The sequence below is a fragment of the Podarcis filfolensis genome (genome assembly GCF_964270895.1).
Source record: "Podarcis filfolensis genome assembly, chromosome: 5".
Lineage (NCBI taxonomy): Eukaryota > Metazoa > Chordata > Lepidosauria > Squamata > Lacertidae > Podarcis > Podarcis filfolensis.
Window position 1 is genome coordinate 74,164,860 of NC_139608.1, and position 19,047 is coordinate 74,183,906.

Consider the following 19,047-nt stretch of genomic DNA (forward strand, 5'->3'; position numbering starts at 1 on the left):
TGTTTATTCAAAACCTGCCAAGGAGTCTAAATCATTTTGTTGTCTTTTTTAGATAATTTGTTAAAAGGTCCCATTCTTCCTTGAAGTCATGGTTGTCCTTGTTACACAGTTTGTATGTCAACTTATCCAATTCCACACAGCTCATCAATTTATCTTGCCACTACATGTTGCCAGCTTGTTGAACCATTGCAGGGGTTGTAGGCCAACAACGTATGAGGGGAGCAGAGTTTCTCCATCTTTGATCTGCATACATTATAATATGAGCCACGTTATGATCAAAGACCCACCAAACCTAGCCACCCTACACCAAGCATAGACATATAGTGGGATGTTTTAGAAGGGCTTATGTACAGAGTTCATAAAATTATTGTAATCCTGCTTTTCCACTTTAAAAAAATGTTACAGGTGGTTCACAACATAATCAGCATACTAAACTGCAAAGCAATAAAATGGAGTTATTTGCTTTGATCAAAGGAAAGGTTTCTGGATAATTTCTGATCTCCACCACTAAAGCACAGGGACCATTAAAAGCTCAATTAGGTACACAAATGCTGAGGACTTCCAACTATTTCTAATCTACACATCTGCCTTCATAAGCAGCCCTCGTAAATGTTTTATCAAAAACTGTCTACTTAAGTTTCAGCAAGGGTAACGCAATTCAAAACAGAACAAATTTTTAAGGCAACCCATCATAATAAACAGGCAACAGAAAACACTCGGTTCTCCTCTACACAATGCACTCAAACATTTTCACTTTTGTTAGTAAACTGATGCAGTTAATTTCTAGCCTACCTTCCACATTATAGGAGTTCAACAACACTACGTGAATTGTCTCAGTACTACTGAGTTTTCATTCATGGAACAATGGTTTCCAAACTGCAGAACTCTAGGATACTGCAATCATTTATGGATTCCATGATGAGAAGATAAGTAATGGTGGATATGCTGCCTAAAGCACTCTTTTGTAGACTACTTCCAATCTTTCCCTGCAACCCAAAACTACAGGAGATTGTGGGTTCATCTTACTGAAAATACGTAAGAAATTGTATGACAGTTATTAATGTCCATGCTATGCATTTCTGCCCCGTGATACCTGGTCACCCCCTCCCACATTTTCAAGTGCTGGAAAAACGTACAAAATCCATTGTAACCAGATACTAAATGGGGCAATATAAAATGAGTATACACACCACAAATTAGGGCATTGTTGTAGCACCTACTTAAAAGACTGCAGAAAAAGAAAAAAGACAGCAGCAACAATTTGGACTCAGGGGAACCAAACAGCATCAATGTCCTACAAAGTTACCCAGAATCCTTTGCAACATCAGCCTTATGAAATGGATCCTGGGGAAGTTTGAAGTCAAGTAATTTAGAAAGTGAAGAACAAGTTTACTGCTTTATTTGGAACTGTATAAGGAAATAATGCATGTCAGATTATACCAGCTGCAAATATTTTTAAAAGCCTGGCTTTGGATAATTTCCAAAAAGCCTCCTATACTACAGATGTTCATTTTATAGTGTTCAATTTCCTTAATGCTTTCCCTTCTAAAGGGGTTGCCCATAAATTGGTTACAAAATTATCTTACCACTTCGACAGTCACTCACACTATGCAACAGAGTATTCATTTCAGAGTGCAGAATGCATATGTTAATTAAGCAGGGCTAAGAAGTTGCCTGGAAAACCTACATCTCTGAGATGCTGTGAAGCAGAACTTTGGGCCTGTGTTAATGATTAAGTTTTTTAAAAACAAAACAAAACACATAGAAGCTATTCAGAGTCACTTTGCACCAAGCCCCTAAAAACGCTAATTTCTCGACAAATGTGGACTCCTCAGTTTAGAGAAACAAGCACTTCCAGCCTCTGAAAAACAGCAGAGGCTATAAGCACTGACATCTGTAGAAAGGAGAGTTTATCCACATCTGGGACCTGATGTGTTTGGGAAACAAACGGGAAGGAAAGATGAGAGGAGGGAGGAGAAAACAAAACAGCCAGCGAAGTTTGGAGACAGCGTATTTCAGTGTGTGCTCTGCAAACTATTTCCAGCCTTGCATTTTAGATGGCACATTGGAGTAGGAAGGTTGGGGGGGGGGGTGAAGAGACTGAACTTGGAGCATCCCAGAAACACCAAATTACAGCAGCCACTATTCCTAGAATGGAAGAAATGACATCCTACTTTGAAACAGGGTAAAAATGAAAGCTTTGGCTAGAAATTCACACACAGAAAAGGGTCCATTTCTCCAGCTTTGCTAAAGATCTCAGCGCACTGAGGGTGCCTCTAGCCTCCAATTCTCTCCATGTGTCAAGGCCAGCCCCTTGACTCCTGACAGCCCCCTCTCCATCCTCCCACCACCACCAAAGCTCTGTTAATGAAATATTTTCAATCAAAAGGGGTGAACTGCTCCTCCTGGCCATGCAACACACAAGCCCTTGAAAGCTATCTTCCCAAAAGTCCACAAAGGGAGGAAGAAGTAGACAGACACTGCCAGCAACTTCTAAATGCTGACAGAGGGGGAAGAGGTGCTCCTTAAAACTGGGGGTGGGGTTTTCCCCAATAGCTGGTGCTGAGCACCTTTCCTGCTTTACCCTCACCAGCAATGCCCCTAAGGATCCCACACGGGCACTGGCCTTGAAGATCCCACATGGTGCTGGGACCATTTCTCTGTTAATTTATTAAGGCCATGCTGTATAAAGCAAACTACCTGGGGAATGAACTCTTTTCTGGAGGGATGTGTGGCTTTAAAAAAAAAATGTTTTCCAGTGATGCTGATAATGCCAGGGTTGAAGGTTTGATCCCCATGTAGGACAGCTGCACATTCTTGCAATGCAGGGGGCTGGACTAGATGACTCCAGGGTCCCTTCCAATTCTATGGTTCTACGGCCAAGCAGAGAGGAGGATTTCACCACACATTAGGATGCGGAAGTGTGGCAGAATGGGCTATTCTGTTCTCCTCCTTGGAGATACTCCAGGCTGCAGTTTAAGTCCCCAAAAGGAGGGAAGGGAAAACCTGATTGTTGTGTGAAGAATTGGGATTCAATAAAGAATCCCTGAATGGGAAGGGACCCCAAGGGTCATCTAGTCCAGCCCCCTACAATGCAAGCATCTCAACTAGATCCCACAGATTGCATAAGCCAACTATTCTTCCTCCTGGGCGGGGGGGGGGGGGGAACTGTGCGAAGGGAGATGGAAAAAGACAAAAGATCAATGTCTGGATTTCACAAAAAGTTCGTGGAGAAATACGGTACATCAAGTAGTACGGGGCGGGGATGCTTTCCCTACAGCCCAGCAAGGCAAAGGCGCCCCCTTCCTTCCAGGCTGGACACGCAAGCGAGCCCGGGGAGGGGGCTTCCTCACGAGACGCTGGCTGCGTGGTCCTCTCTGCCACGTGGTGAGGAGGACGTTCCCCACCGCGCGTCTAACGGGCAGCGAATAGCGGCGAGGGAGGCAAAGCGGAATGCTCGGGCCGAGTTGCGCAGGCGCCGCGCGGCCGCCCCAGCCGCGGTTCCCTGGAGTCCCTCGGCGTCGCCCGCCCGCCCGCCCGCTCGCCTTTCTCTCCCGCCGCGGGCTCCTCACCTTGCAGCATGGCCTCCAGCTTCTTCCTGTCCACGCGGAACCTCTCCTCGCCCCACTCGGGGCTGGCCGAGGGGGCTCGGGCGGGGCCGGCCGCCGAGGAGCCGCCGTCGTCGTCGGGCAGCGGCGAGTCGGCGCTGCGCTCGCTGTTGGAGCCCGGGTCCGAGAGCGGGTAGCCGTGAGGAGGAGCCGCCATCCCCGCGCCCCACTCGGTGGCGGCGGAGGACGCTGAGGCGACGGCGGCCGCCCCGCTGCCCTCAGCCTCCTGCCCGCAGCAGCAATAGCAGCAGCCGCCGTCGTCGCCTGTCCGGCCGCCGCCGCCGCCGCGGGAAGCTATTTGGCCCCACAGCCGGCCGCCGCCCGCTTCATCCCAGCCCGCCAGAGCCTCGCTGGTCCCGGCGGCGGCGGCGGTGGCGCCTGCCTCCTCAGCCTCCAGCTCAGGCTCCCCGCCGAGCGCGCGGCTGTCCCTCTTGCTGCTGCAGCCGCTCGCCTTGCACAGCGCTTGTCCCGGGCCGGCTGCAGCTCGGCTGCGCCCCCATCCCGCGCGCAGTCCGCACAGCATCCCCGCCTCCTCCATGGAGCGGCGAGAGGCGCGCGCCGACGGGGAGGGAGGGATATCCGAGGGGAGAAAAGGGGCGGGGCGGCGCGCGAGGGCGCCGCATAAATAGAGCCGGCGGAGGCTGCGCTCGCGCGAGGCGCCAGAGGCTCCGCCCAAAGCTATAAGTAGCGGCCTCCTCACCCCGCCCTGCTGGGTTTCTGTGGTCCAGACGCTGCAGAGACTTCTCAGAAGTTGGGCTGGGGTGGATTTGGCGCTGGGATAGGTTGCTAAGCACTTCCCCCACTCACCCACCCATTCCAGGCATTTTCCCACTCAAAATTGCCTCCAGTGAGAAGGAGTGGCTGCAAGAGACACAAATACTGTAGCCTTCCCACAGTAGGTGAAAAAGCAATGGTTATTTTGAGCTGAAAAATCAATAGGGGACAAAAGGCTAAGAAGTCTTTGACTATGTGCCCTTTCCCTATTCAGACTTCAGGCTGTGTGAGAGAGCTTAAATAATTCCATATAAAATGTGCTTTGAACTTTACTGACAGTAATCAAAGGATTATATATTTCCCAGATATGCCAATAGTGTTTGGAGGCAATGGTGGATAGGCATAAATGTATCCCCTGAGATGCTCTCTCACTTTAAAAACAAGCAGTCAAACCTAGGGTTAGGCAAGGAATGCAGCCAGGCGAGATAACCCTACTTCCCTTTGTAGAAATTAATTCATTGCAGGCCCAGGGTGTTGTAATGACCACTAGCTGCAACGTGACATTTCAAGTATTCAGCCAAATTGATGAAGGGTGTGTCTAAGAATGACTATTGAGTAGGATTGCCATACATCTAGAACTTCCCGGACACAGTGGTTGGAAACAGTGTCTGGAAGGAAATCGTTTAAATGTCATGTTGGAAGCGTAGAATTTACCAAAACATAGGTTTAAAACTTTGGGCAATTTTCTATTAAAAAGCTCAACAACTTTTGTGTCCGGATTTTCACTTTTTGAAATATGGCAACCCTACTATTGAAAGAAATGAAACCCCCGTGTTCAGAGGACGTATATACCTCTGACTGTCTAATAGTAGGGAACAAGGAATGGTTATTGCCATTGTACAGTCTTTGGGATCAGAGGTGCCACTTACAAAGGCTTATTGCCAAATATAATTATTTCCTGGGTAAAAATGCAGAACATTGCTTTGTTAAACAGGCCTGTGCAGTTATTGTGCATGCTAAAAGCACAAAACCTTTTGCTTTGAAGAAAAGAGAGACTAAGGAGAGTTATTACAAATTAACTAGAAGGGTTGCTGATGTACTGGGGCCAAAACGTGGCACTTAATTTAAAAAGAAAAGGGAGGGGGGAGAGTAGTAAATCTCTAGCCCTCCAAAAAGATAGTTATGAAGCAAAAGTGAAGGAACCCTTCCAAGCCATTTCTCTGAGATGAACCAACCTGACTGCTCCCACATTTCATTGTTTTAAACCAATGAGGGAAGTCAGAGCTGTGATTGATGAGTGAATTTGGACACCAGTCGACAGGAATCCTTGTGGTCCTAAGAAGTGCCCCCCCCCCCACTTGGGTGCACTTTTCCTGCTTATGTAGTCCTTTGAATCTCTATAGCTTGCCCTTTTTCTACTAACAGTGAAGATGCATCTTTCCTGAGGGGTAGATTTATCTGAGAGCTGGTACGCCCTACTTTTTTTCTTTTTGCAAATAAAAAGGTAAAGGGACCCCTGACCTACTACTACTACACAATAAGTGCATATGGATATTAAACAGCACCCCTGCCCTGCACTGATGGCAAATGCAAAATATGAAAACGTTGCAAAGAGACTTAGGAGTGTCTTCTGCTAGGGAGGAGCTAAACCAGGCACTGTATATTTCACTTGCAGTACAATGGTGTGAGTGGCTGCTCAGAAGTAAGAACTTTGTGTTTTAAGTGAAGACAGGATTACAACCTAGGCTTGGGGGGAAAGCAGGGTTCTTGTGCCTTTAACAACTCCGTAGCACACAGAAATTCAAGAAGCTAAGCTCCCCTTCCCAATAAAATTATGGGGAAAGCTTCATATTCTGCCTGTCAAACATCTTATTATGTGTGTGACCACTGATTTAATCTTGTACCCTCAACTCCAACTGCAAAAAGGATGAAATTTTATGCAACTCTGTGTCCTCTTGGGTGAGTGGTTCAGAGAGCCCAATACACATACAGTGTACTGGGCCCAGAAAATCCTGTTTGCATTCTTGCTATCCTCAGCCTATGTCAGTTTGCATTTCTTAGTACAGAAAGTATTGATCTGATGTGTAGAGATCTTTCCTGTTCTAATTGATTCAAGAGGGTTCTGGAGGCTTCTGTGTGCGAAAGAAACAAGCAGAAGGTTCATGATGGTTATTCCTTCAGAGATGCTGAGTACAGCTGGCTTAAACTGGTTCTCTTATCTCTTCTGTCAAGGTCATGCTGACTATAAAAGTAGGGCCAGAAGGAGCCTAGGTTTCACTTTTCTATTTCTATCTCTTTTTCTTCTGGTGAGGTGTTGTGTACATAGGTGTTATATCCATATGCTTAGTGTTGAGGTTTAGTCTTACTGTAAGTTATTGTAAGTTTAAGTCTGCTGCAATTGGGGTTCTTATGAACAGGGCCAATCCTGAATGTATTGGATTTGTAACCATTATTCTCATTTGCCTTCCGTAGCAGTAAAGCTCTGCTGGATGAAATATAATTGCCTCTGGTCTATTTTTTGGGAATCCTGCAACGTGCTTCAGTTTTTACTCTGCTAACTATACATCGGAATCTGATCTGGATCAATATTGAGTAGAATTTCATGACAGCCTAAGCCTGTAATCTGTAACACAGGCTGAGACTTTATGAACATCTAACTGGAAGTGAATCTTACTGAGCCCAGTGGAACTTATTTCTGCACTGACAAGCATTGCAGCACGTATAATAATAATGGCCTACTGTCTGTGGCTGCTGTAATGGTTAATGAGATTGAATGAAAAGGTCTGGGTAAAATAAATAATATTCAGACTACCAAGTACCACCACTGTATCAGCAGTAAAATAAACAATGAAGTAAATCAGTGGTTTTCTGGGAATAACCCATGAACATCTATATATCCCTTGCATTTATATGTATTTCTTTTACCGTGGAAATACACCCTTTAGTAATGGGGTCTTACATTCCAGTTAAAAGAAAAGGCTCAGCATTTTTAAGCAGAAGTTTGTATGCAATTATTGTATTGATTATACACATTATATTTATCCTGTTATATCCGTTTTCTGTTACTCTGCTTTAGCAATTACTGTAATTTTCCATGTATAAGACTAGGTTTTTTTAGCTAAAAAATAATATTAAAAAGGGGGTAGTCTTATACACAGGGCAATCTCCCCCCATTTTCTTAATTTTAGTCCCCCAAAATAGGAGGCATCTTATACACGGGGGCGTGTCATAAACAGAAAAATATGGTATGTATCTGGAAGAGGATGATAGGTACTTAAAGCTTTCTCTATCGTGCCTTCCTTTCCTCCCACTTCAGGTCCCACGGAATCTAAGTACAGAGAAGACCAGGGATCACAATCTCTCCCGGTTCTCCTCCTGTGATGAAACCATGCAACAGATGCACAGGGTTCAGGCGTCTATAAGAGCTCGGCCATTTGCCCTGGATGGAAGCCATATTTCTTAATTCTCAATGTGTGTAGGAAATGCTGCAGTTGTTCATTGCTGATGAATAGGCACCCTGTACATGTTTGGATATATTTTCCTTTATTATATATTATCACACCAGACCCATTTCCTGAAAGAAAGGGCATGGCTTGAGTGTGCTTGAAAGAGAGGAGTGGGATTACAAAACCAACAGTGCTCACTAGAGAAATCTTCTGCTTATACCACTTATCCTCCGCCATCTGCTTCTTTTCCTGGGCTTCTTCTAATGCACCTTCTTTTCATCTACCCCCACCATCTTCCCACTTCTCTTCACTTCTGTGAAACTGGGGTAGTCAACTTGGTGACCTCCAGATGTCGCTGAACTCTAGTCTCCAATATTCCATTATTGAGCTAAGTCCTGTGGCATGCGGTAGCTTCTCAGCTTCAGGAGGTCCTGGATGACCTGTATCCATTCCAGTATGACTTCAGCCCTGATTAAGGGACAGAAACAGCTTTGGTTACCTTGGTAGACAACCTTTGCCAGGGGTTGGAGACAGAGGGTATCCCTGTTGGTTCTGCTGGACCTCTCATTGGCTTTTTGATACCATTGTATATATATCATTATGTGTGTATCCACACATACACATTCAGGGTTTTTAGCTGTAGCTAATTCATGCTGTGAGCTGCCTTGGATCATGTATTAGGAGAAAGGTACGGCATTAAATAAATATATAATAAATCTCCCATCAGTCCCAGCTAGCATGGCCAACAATCAGGTATGATAGGAGTTGTAGTCCAAAAACATCTGGAGGGCCCATGTTAGTTATTCCTGCTATAGAATCTCTTGTTGGGCCGTTTATCAAAATCCTGTGCCAACATCTGGCCCAGAAAGAGCCATGATACTGACACCAGAGACTGCTCATGGAGCCACGATTCCATCATTGCCCTATCTCCTGTATGCCCCCTCAAAGCCTTTGTAAATCAGCCCATCACATCATATAGCATGTGTTGCAAGCAATATGGAGTGTTTCTCCCACGTATTCCAAGGAAGGCCTAAAATGCCAAGTGCATGATTTAGTTTAAGTTACCCTTAAATGAAACTGAAAGCCACATTCTTAATTGTTAGAACAACATGACATGGGCAGACGACTGGAGAAAATAAGGAGAAGTTGGCAGATAGCAGCTCCAGTGCTTAGAGAGAATATTGGTTGGGGTTGACTTTGGCACGTGTAACTCCATACTTTTTTGTGTGTGGCTAGTAGTTTTGATCAAAGCAAAGAATAACAAGAGCTTTTTCATTCTGTTATATCCTTTTATAATGATTCCTGTAATGACTCTCAGGCTCCTTTGTGGCCTCGGAACCCCAAACCGAATGAAGGACAAATTTCTTACCAGCCCCAAATATGCAACACAGAATTGGTAAAATGATACCTTGTACTGGAGCCACTGCTGTTGATGTAGGAGCAGGGAAGCAAAATTTACCCAAGTCTCCTTTAAAAAGAGGGAATTTTATTAGCACATTAGCAATAATCGACCCTGCCCCGAATTCCTTCACTATGTGGCCAGCCATAATGGGGAATGGGGAAAAAAGAATTCCTTTCTGAGTCTTGACCTCCAAAGAGGCACTAATGAACTTTGAGGCTGAGGCCTCAAGCAGCCAGAACTTCAAGCAGTTCATTTCTCCAAGAAGGGGAACAACTGTGTTTCACCCCTGTGCATTTATTGTGAAGTGGGACCATTTGCATCACAACCTGAATGTTCCCAACCAATGTTCTTTAGCAATAGTGGGTGAGGTTGGCTTCCTCCCTCAAGCCCTCAGTCAAATTGATTCCAAATGCCAGAGAAGTTCTGGTCCAGTTTCCTAACCAGCTTGCCTCACAGATAGCCCTGTCCATGTCCCTTCACCACCCAAACATATCTGACAGTTGTGACAGCAACATAGTAGAGGGTTCGCAATGGGAGCTCCCAGGAGTCAAGAACCACGAGGAATATATAGGGTGCCACCCAGCTAACTTGTTCCCTAAGCACAAGGATTTCCACTTGTTCAATGGAACTCCTCCTCTCCCCAAATTCAGTTGCACAAGCAGACATCCTTACCACGCTGGAACAGTCAATTAGTGCTACATTGGGTACAACCCAGAATTCCTTCAATCCTACTAGGAACATCACATTTCCCATGGTTTCTGGTTTTTGGAATGTCATCACCAGCATGCATTGCAGCATCCTGGGTATCGGGAATCATGGGAAGTGCAATTCTCCCATGCTTCCTAATAGGGATGTAAGAACCATGGGATCTATATTCCCTATGGGTCCTGATACCAGTGGTGCCGCAATAAAACTGCTAGCACATTTGCATAACTAAGCGGGGTCTAGTATGGTCTTTCCACTTTGGAAACTGTAATTATGATTAGGTGGAAGGCATTAGCACAAATGTTTGTTGAGTTTTATGGGGGGGGAGAGATTAACTGGGGAGGGTTGGGGAAAAAGAGGCTTCTGGGGTGTGGAGTTCCAAGTGGCCTCAGGGCCAGGAATCTGAAAAAAACACACACACCAAACAAACCCAAATCAATTATTGTCCCTAAACCCATTCTGGATTGAGGTTTTGGAGTAGGGGGCTCACCCATTATTAATATTATTCCTTCCTATCTAGGTTAGTTCTAAAATGAAGGCTGACATTTTAATGCAGAGTTCCCTGGAAGTTCAACTCAATGAAACTTACTTCTGAGTTGCAAATGACTGGGTCTCTACACAATGAAATAACAGTAATAATAATTAGGCCTTTTGGTTCAGAACATATAAATATGAATTAACATACCACTCTGGTAAAATGAAATGAATAGCTATTCGTAGATTATTTGAGTTTAATTTGTTCATTTTGACTGAAATGTGCACAATAGCTGTCTATTTCGCTGTGAGGGAGTTTGGAAATATTTTCTCTGGCTTAGACATTCTACCATATAATCTGGACCTTATTAAATGTAAGGCATATGGGTCTCTCTCCCCCCCCAAACCTTGTGTGGGTGGGCATGCCCAGGGCAAAGAGGCAGCTTGAAATGTAAACCCTTGCAACTAAAACTGACCACTGAGCCTTCTTGATTTTGTTCTGTTGGATGAATCTGGTTGTTGAGATGGGGAACAGCAGCAGCAGCATGAGGCTCTTAAGGATTGCATCCAGTGTTGTCTCACATGCTGCTAACAGAAGGCTCTTGGAGCCAGTGGAGGCTTCTTTCAGCAGAACAGAAAAATAAGGTTATTGTGATATACAGTAGTACCTCGGGTTAAGAACTTAGTTCGTTCCAGAGGTCCGTTCTTAACCTGAAACTGTTCTTAACCTGAAGCACCACTTTAGCTAATGGGGCCTCCCGCTGCTGCTGCGCCGCTGGAGCACGATTTCTGTTCTCATCCTGAAGCAAAGTTCTTAACCCAAGGTACTATTTCCGGGTTAGCGGAGTCTGTAATCTGAAGCGTCTGTAACCTGAAGCGTCTGTAACCTGAAGCGTCTGTAACCCAACGTACCACTGTATTCACCCTCCCCATTCCATTCACAATCAGCTCCAGAGGACTCAGGGATTTTTCAGTCCACTCTGGGAGGTGACACCATGGGGTGGCCTGGGAAAGCATAAATCACACACACACGCACACGCACACGCACACACACACACACACACACACGTAAGTTAAAAGGTCTCTTTCTTTATTCCACGGACATAAGCTTCTGATGGATCAAAGAACATTCCATCAAAGATGGGGCAGCCCTGGATATATGATTTTTGGGGTGCACAAAAGCTCTTAACAAGGTGCATCCATTTTCATGGTGAAAAGAAGATGAAATGGATTTCCTTTGGGGAAGGGTTCTCAGACAAATCTTGAATCTGAATGAAATGCACATCTTTGTCCAAGCCATTTCTGCATTATCTTCCACCGAAGGCATTCCCTTCAAACTCACTGCAATCCTCTGCTCCCTTGTGCTACCTCCACATATTGCTGAATTTGCATTTTATTACAGTTTTACATAGAAAAATATACTTAGCCAGGAATAGTCACTTTTATTAAAAGGAGAAGGAGAAGAAGCAGCAGCTTGTTTCCTGATCACTGCCCTGTAGGGTGCAGTGGGTGCCATGAGTAGAATTTCTTCAGACATAATAACATAGGGAAAGCTATGCTTTCAGTTGTACTTTCTTTCTAGAAAAGCAGAACTTTTAAAAAGAGTTCTCATTTCCCTTCACCATCTCCTTGGTCTGCAGTTTGCCATGAACTGGAGAAGTTTGTGCAAGCCCATGTCCATCTAGGTGTGATTGTGTTTATGCAATTAGTACGTGCAAGATTATGAGAGCAATGCAGTTTTTATACCACCCGGTGCACTATCTCTGAGATCAACTTGGCCAATGAACTGTTGCTGCTGGAGGTGTAGATGAGAGGTCCAGCACAGGGTAATGATGCTGAAGCCTGTCTCAGCTCTGATGATAGGAGGCTGATATGTAGCATTGAGCTGGAGGCCATCCCTCCTTGCTGGGCGTGCGTCTTCAGGGAGATTAAAGTAGGAGCCGTGGGCAGCGGCACTGCAGGCAGATGACAAACCATGGTATGGTGAGGAGTGCACTGCGAACAGGTCATTATTATGATTGCTCCAAGAATATGTAGTAGTCAATGGCAAGTTCTAACCTAGGCTAATGCACTGTAGCAGGCTATCCCCGCATCCTCCCTTTTCCCAGAGGCCCCCCCCCATGAGTGAGTGAAGTTGGGAGCCAGCCAACTTGCCCACCATGATGGCTATACTCAGATCCAGTTCTAAAGGTAACAATGGACCATAGCTCAGTGACAAAGCAAATGCTTTGAATCTGGAAGTTCTCCAATTCAGTCCCTAGCCTCTCCAGTGGAAAGGATCACAGAGAGCAAAGGCACTTCCAGACTGTTACCATTTCCAGCATATTCCGGTTATGAATCCACAAGTCAAGTGGATTTGGCGATTTTGGATGACAAAAGCATCCCTCCCCCCCAGTGGACTTTTTTCAATAAGAAAAACAACAGGGAAATGCCTTGGAAAGTACAGGAGAATGCTTACTTGATGCAACACCATATATCCACCCATCACATATTGTGCCCTGCCAGACGACTGTCAGCCTTCCAGGTGTCCGCAGTTCCCAGCAGGCAGCAAACCCACTGATGACCTGCCATGCATGGCTTTGGGGCTGTGTTTGGCTGGGTAGCTGGCAAGTTGCACAGCCCTGGTCTCTGGATAAACAGCAGAGACTGATGAACCCCATATGAATCTCCTATGATGTCAAAACACAAAGATTAATTAAATACAATTGCCCTTCTTTTTCTTTGAACAGCAGCAGCAGAACATTCTCTCGCTCCTTCCGTTAATTATTAGAAGGCCTTTCCCAACAGCCAACCAAGTGTAGTTACTTATTTAATCCCCCCCCCCGCGCAAATGATGTCACAAGAATTTGGTGAGACAGTAACCTTTTAAACTATTTTGCCTTACATCATTGTATTGACAGGAGCAAATTGCGACATGATCATGTTTTGTGCCCTCCCCTTTTTTAAACAGCAGGATATTCCACGGGAGCCTTTTACAACATCAGTTCCCCTGTACAGAGACTGTATTAGAGAATTCAGGCATCACTATCATACCTAGGTTGTTGCTGTTGTTTTAGAAACACACAAGCTGAGCTAGGGAAAGTGCGGCAAATATTAGCTTTTGCCATGTCAGGCTTTTACCATGTCAGGATACGTATATTATATTCATTTATAACTCCACTCTTCACTGAATGGTCTCATAAAAAAAATTGGGAGCACAGAATGGCTCCAGTGCTGCATTTTATGTATGCCACTTAAAAGCTCTGGTAATTAAGTGCTTAAATAAATAAATAAATAATACATCTCAATAAGCACTCAGATGAATGAGTTTAGTTACCAACAGGCGAGCTTTAGCTTAATCTATAAGATGCCCTTTATTATGGATCACACATTCACCCTCCTGATGATGGGAAGGACTAAACAGGTGCATGTAAAAAATAAATAAAAGCACCAAATGGAATAGCTGAGACTTTTGATTTCTCAATGAAATATTTTGGCAGACTTTTCAAAAGCAACCACCGAGGGTGGAAGAGTCGGAGCAATAAGTAACCACCCTGGGCCCTCTTTCTTCTCATTGCCCTCATTCCTTCACAGCTGCAGTTAGGCAGAATTCCGACAAGCTACATTCCTTATCACATAAAGCAAACTACTATGCTAATGTAATTCCTGAGCTATGAGAAAATGTTTCCCTTGGTTTGCAGGTAGGTTAATATTGGAAATTCCAGTGGAGGTTGCATGATATCGCTGTTTGTTCTGATAAGGGGGCAATACTTTTGCCTTTATCTCCTCTTCGGGAGGAATACATAAGGGCTGTTTTTCATCCTCTTGTTTATCACCTGTCATTGCTATTTTCATGTGAAGGAAGCAATCTTCATGTGGCCAATTTCTGAGCTGAAAGCAACCTCTGAAATTATTTTCAGCATTTCGCATAAAAATAAATAATATTTGAAGTCAGAGACATGTATGTTTGCATAGCCTGTACAAAAAGAATCCAGGGTTGAGTGTTTTGTCAAAACTTGGACAAACTAGAGTTCATTTACAGTGTTTTTTTCCCTAGCAGGACAAGCACAAGCTACAGTTTATGAAGATGGGTTCCCACCCCCTGGAACAGACCACAGTTAAGATTAACCACAGTTTGAGGTTCAGGCATAACACTGTGGTTCATTTAAAATGGAAGCGAAGGCTTCCAATTCCATGATGACAATCCCAAGTTTAGCCCATAGTTTATTGTTGCATTCAGATGAGGTTTCAGAATAAGTGGTTAGGAGCAGAGACACGCATGTCCGTGTAGTCCTAGCTGTCAGCTTCCTTCTCATTGCTGTCACTCTTGTAGAACTTAGCTGGGATGAAACAAGAGTTAGCTGGTTGCACGTGTCATTGGCTTTGGCTCCACCTCCTGTTGACCTCTCTACCTTTGCCCTGTCAGTCCTAATGGGTACCAGCCTTCACTGGAGTCCCACGACATCTGGGAGTCCCTGTTAAGGATACAGGGCAGGCAAACATGTGCCTTCCTATACTCTTTGGCATGCAGTTAGTATGCCAAAGAATTATCAGCCATCACTGGCACATGCCATCAGACGATAAATAGAAAATAGAAAGAGTTTCAGAAACGTCACCCCGCAGCTGCCTTGTTCAAACAGTGGTCATGGTTTGTGATTCTTGGCATCTTTCATATCTTAGTCTTTAAAGTATTTAAAGAATACTTTTTGGATGCATCCACTGAAACATGCTGTTTTGGGATGGGGAGTGTGTGCTGTATAGATCTGGACAAATACAGTTTCACCATATTAATTAAACAACGAGATGACATAGCTGAAACAACTCTGGGCCTCAATGATTTAGCGAAACTGGCTGCTGTGGAGAGACAGCTCAGAGTTGTTTTTCAGAGATTAAAACTTCCAGTTACCATTAAATCATGATGAACAAACAGGCTCTGGGCTTGCAACGTGTGATTGTCTGTGACATGGGCCAATTACAGAAGAGAGGAGGGCCATCTGTCTTTGTTGGAGAGAACATGGTTATTTCCCCCCCTAGTCAAAATGCTACAGAATTTTGCATCAGTTTAATGAAGTTTGGCAACTGAACTGTAGTTTCACTTGTGGTGGAAGCACCTTAAGCCAGATTAAGGATTCGCTGGAATCTAGCGTACTTTGCTCAGTTCCAGAAGGCTTCTATGATGCCATAGGTCAGCTGTGCATGTGCATTGACCTCTGCTCCCCTCCCCCATGGCATAAGTGTAATCACATAGTGCAGGGGAGCATCAAGCATGTATAGCCAGGTCTCTGCACCATAGAATTGTAGAGTTGGAAGGGATGCCAAGGGTCATCTAGTCCAACCCCCTGCTATGCAGGAACCTCAACTAGATCATCCATGAGAGGTGGCCATCCAACCTCTGCTGAAAAACCTCCAAGGAAGGCGAGTCCATCACCTCTTGTGGGAGTCTGTTCCACTGCCAAATGACTCTTACTGCTAGAAAGTTCTTTCTGATGTTTAGTCAGAATCTCCTTTCTTGTAACTTGAAGTCATTAGTTCAGGTCGTACCTTTTGAGAGCAGGAGAAAACAAGCATGCTCCATCTTCCATGTGACAGCCCTTTAGATATTTGAAGATGGCTATCATATCTTCTCTCAGTCCCCTCTTATCCAGCCTGAACATACCCAACTCCCTCAACCATTCCTCATAAGGCTTGGTTTCCAGACCCTTGATCATCTTGGTCACCTTCCTCTGCACACACTCTAGCTTTGTCAATATCCCTTATAAATGGTTGTGCCCAGAACCATTTTGCTTTAGGTGTGGTCTGACCAAGGTAGAATAGAGCAGTAGTATTACTTCCCTTGATCTGGACACTATATTTCTATTGATGCAGCCGAGAAGAGTGTTAGCTTTCTTCCTGAGCCACCATGATCTGATGGACCCCACAAATTCTAGGCTTTCCCCTCAAACAGCAACATTGATTCTGAGTAGGAACAGAAGTTAGAAAAGCTGGAATCTGAGCCTGCCAAACACCCCCTCCCAGAGCAGAACCTCTCGGTTCCATCCATCTCGAGTTTTTCTTTGAGATAGTGATACTAATACCCCCTGGGCAGTTCTCAGGAATCTCTGGTATTTGTGTGGTTAGAGGCAGCTTGCTCCATCGAGAGCACATCAGTCTGACTCCAGAACTCTGAATTATATGATCCATAGAGAGAGAGAAAATGTTGCTTATCCTCACGTTAAATTTCCATGGATACTGACATTGGATATTAGCCACAGGAAGCTGCTGTAAACGGTGTCTGTAGAATGCTGCCCCATCTAGCCTGGCTATAGCTCTCAAAGCTTTCAGGCAGAAGCTTTCCCCAGTCCTTTAGCTGGAGATGGCAGGGATCAAATCTGGATGTTTATGTATTCAGGACCCTATCTCAGGGGGCTCCCAGAAAGCAGAAAATGCAGCATGTGAATCACCCTTGTAGCTTAACCCCCTTCCATACCACATTACCATTTTCTAACACGTTTCTAATGTAAACTTTATATCATGCAGTAGCCAAAAGGATGTTCATCAAAGATTTCTCTTTCTCTCTTTCTCTCTTTTTGCCCCTCTAATAATTAATCCCGCTGAGGATCAACATCCCTGATAGTCATTCAGGGCATTTTTCTCTTCTTATATAAGCACTTGGCCCTTGTTCTTTGTCCGACGCTGTTGACAAATGAAGTGAAAAAGCTGTTGCAGGCATTTTGTGACACTGGAGAACGAAGGCTACCTCTCATAGTTTATGATGGCTTGAGATCAGCATTGGTCGGATGCCGAAGAATTCCGACTTCCTCTCGAAAGCACATTCGGCACAGTGGGACGCATTTGTCTGGACGTGCGAGATATATATAAATGGCCTCCGCACTTTATTTGCCCTTGAAATTTGCTGCGATTCCTGTCATTTCAAGCTGCCTACGCCCACACAACTATGGTTACTCGGTCTCCGTCTGGACTGGAATCTTTCAGGAGTAATTGAGCTGGTATGCCATCTTTTGTTGATAATTGGAAAGTTTTTGGATCCAGCACAAGAAGTTAAAATTCCCTTTGCACAGCCATATGTTTTAGAAGTTCTTGCAACAGCAATTTTCAGGTCATTTGTCGAGCAGGAATTCGAGAAGAAACATATGCCTCCCGCTTGCGTCTTGCCTTACTATTCTTAAGAGTATTATTTCATAAACAGAGAAAGGAGGTCATTAGCTGGCAAATTATTCGCAGGATCTAGCTGGAAAAGAACCACATACACTCAAGGATTACTGGAGAGGGGGAAAGAACTGACTTTATTTTATTAGGCTACATTTAGAAATGAACGAGCTTGGATGAATTTCTTTCTCAGCAGTAAGGCAAACAGACGAATGCCGCAAAGCCATTTCCCCCCTCTCTCACAGAAATAAGAAACTATGTAGGGAAATGATTCTGTGTGCATGATGCTTTGGACAAGGCCCGAAAACCACCAGCAGTAAAGGTGTGAATTATGAAGGCCAACAAGTTGGATTCTTCACAACAGGTTGGATAAGAAAAAGGTAAAGGGACCCCTGACCATTAGGTCCAGTCATGACTGACTCTGGGGGTTGCGGCGCTCATCTCGCTTTCAGGCCGAGGGAGCCGGTGTTCGTCCGTAGACAGGGTCTGGGTCATGTGGCCAGCATGACTAAGCCATTTCTGACGAACCAGAGCAGCACACGGAAATGCCATTTACCTTCCCGCTGGAGCGGTACCTATTTATCTACTTGCACTTTGACAGGCTTTCGAACTGCTAGGTTGGCAGGAGCAGGGACCGAGCGACGGGAGCTCACCCCATCGCATGGATTCAATCTGCCAACCTTCTGATCAGCAAGTCCTAGGCTCTGTGGTTTAACCCACAACACCACCCGCGTCCCAGGTTGGATAATACATGATAATAATGAGGGCAGAATCAAAAGCAGTTTTATATTTCCATGAATGTTTAAAAAGAAAAGAAAAGGATATCACCTTCTGCTGGTCACCTCCACACCAGACATTAAAAGCACATTGAAAGCTTAAAGGAACTGTAGTTTGTGGGAACTGTAGGTGTCTGAGGGGTAAACTACAGTTCCCATGATGCTTTGAGGGAAGCCATGATGATTAAAGTATTTTAATTGATTTAATTTAATTGATTTAAATGATTAAATGCATTTTACATGTATGATTTGGATGTGACTTTTTGACACTCACTGTATTTAGTTGTGTATTTTTTTTCCTAACACCCTTCCACCTAGCATCATTCATTCCCACTCAAACAGTCTAAGTATTTTATGCTCCCAACAACCCTGTGAGGTACATTAGGCTAAAAGACTGTAGTGAATGGCTCAGCAGAGATTTGAACTTGGATTTCCCCCTGGTCTAATTCAAGCACTCCACCTGGCTTGTGATTCATTTGCCCTCATTGCCATTTAATCTGTTTTTATTCTATCACGCCCCACATGAAGCTGCTGATGCCATCATCGTTGGATGTGATGATGTCATGGATGCCCTTTCACTGTAGCAGCAAACAAAGTCAGGCCAAGAATGTGCAAGGCATCTCTGAACGCAGTCCTGATGCTATATTATGTATGCAGTGCTCTGTGTTTCCCTGAGCCTGCCATGTGTTTTATTTCGATACATGATATCCAATCACGTAGCATTGTCAGGGTTTGGGCTACTGGCATTGGCTCTTAAACTCTGGGTTATGATTTGCAGCTTGGGGCTTTAGACAGCC

General features: G+C 44.7%; 1 protein-coding gene across 1 annotated transcript in view; it reads right to left on the reverse strand.

Annotated features, from left to right (window-relative positions):
• BICC1 (BicC family RNA binding protein 1) overlaps window positions 1–4,218 on the reverse strand; it is a 108,497-nt gene extending 104,279 nt beyond the window's left edge. Inside the window, exon 1 of the mRNA XM_083614597.1 lies at window positions 3,573–4,218. Within this exon, the coding sequence (XP_083470723.1) occupies window positions 3,573–4,146 (574 nt within the window). The 5' untranslated portion in view covers window positions 4,147–4,218. The remainder of the gene's footprint in view (window positions 1–3,572) is intronic.
• Between the last annotated feature and the right edge of the window lie 14,829 nt (window positions 4,219–19,047).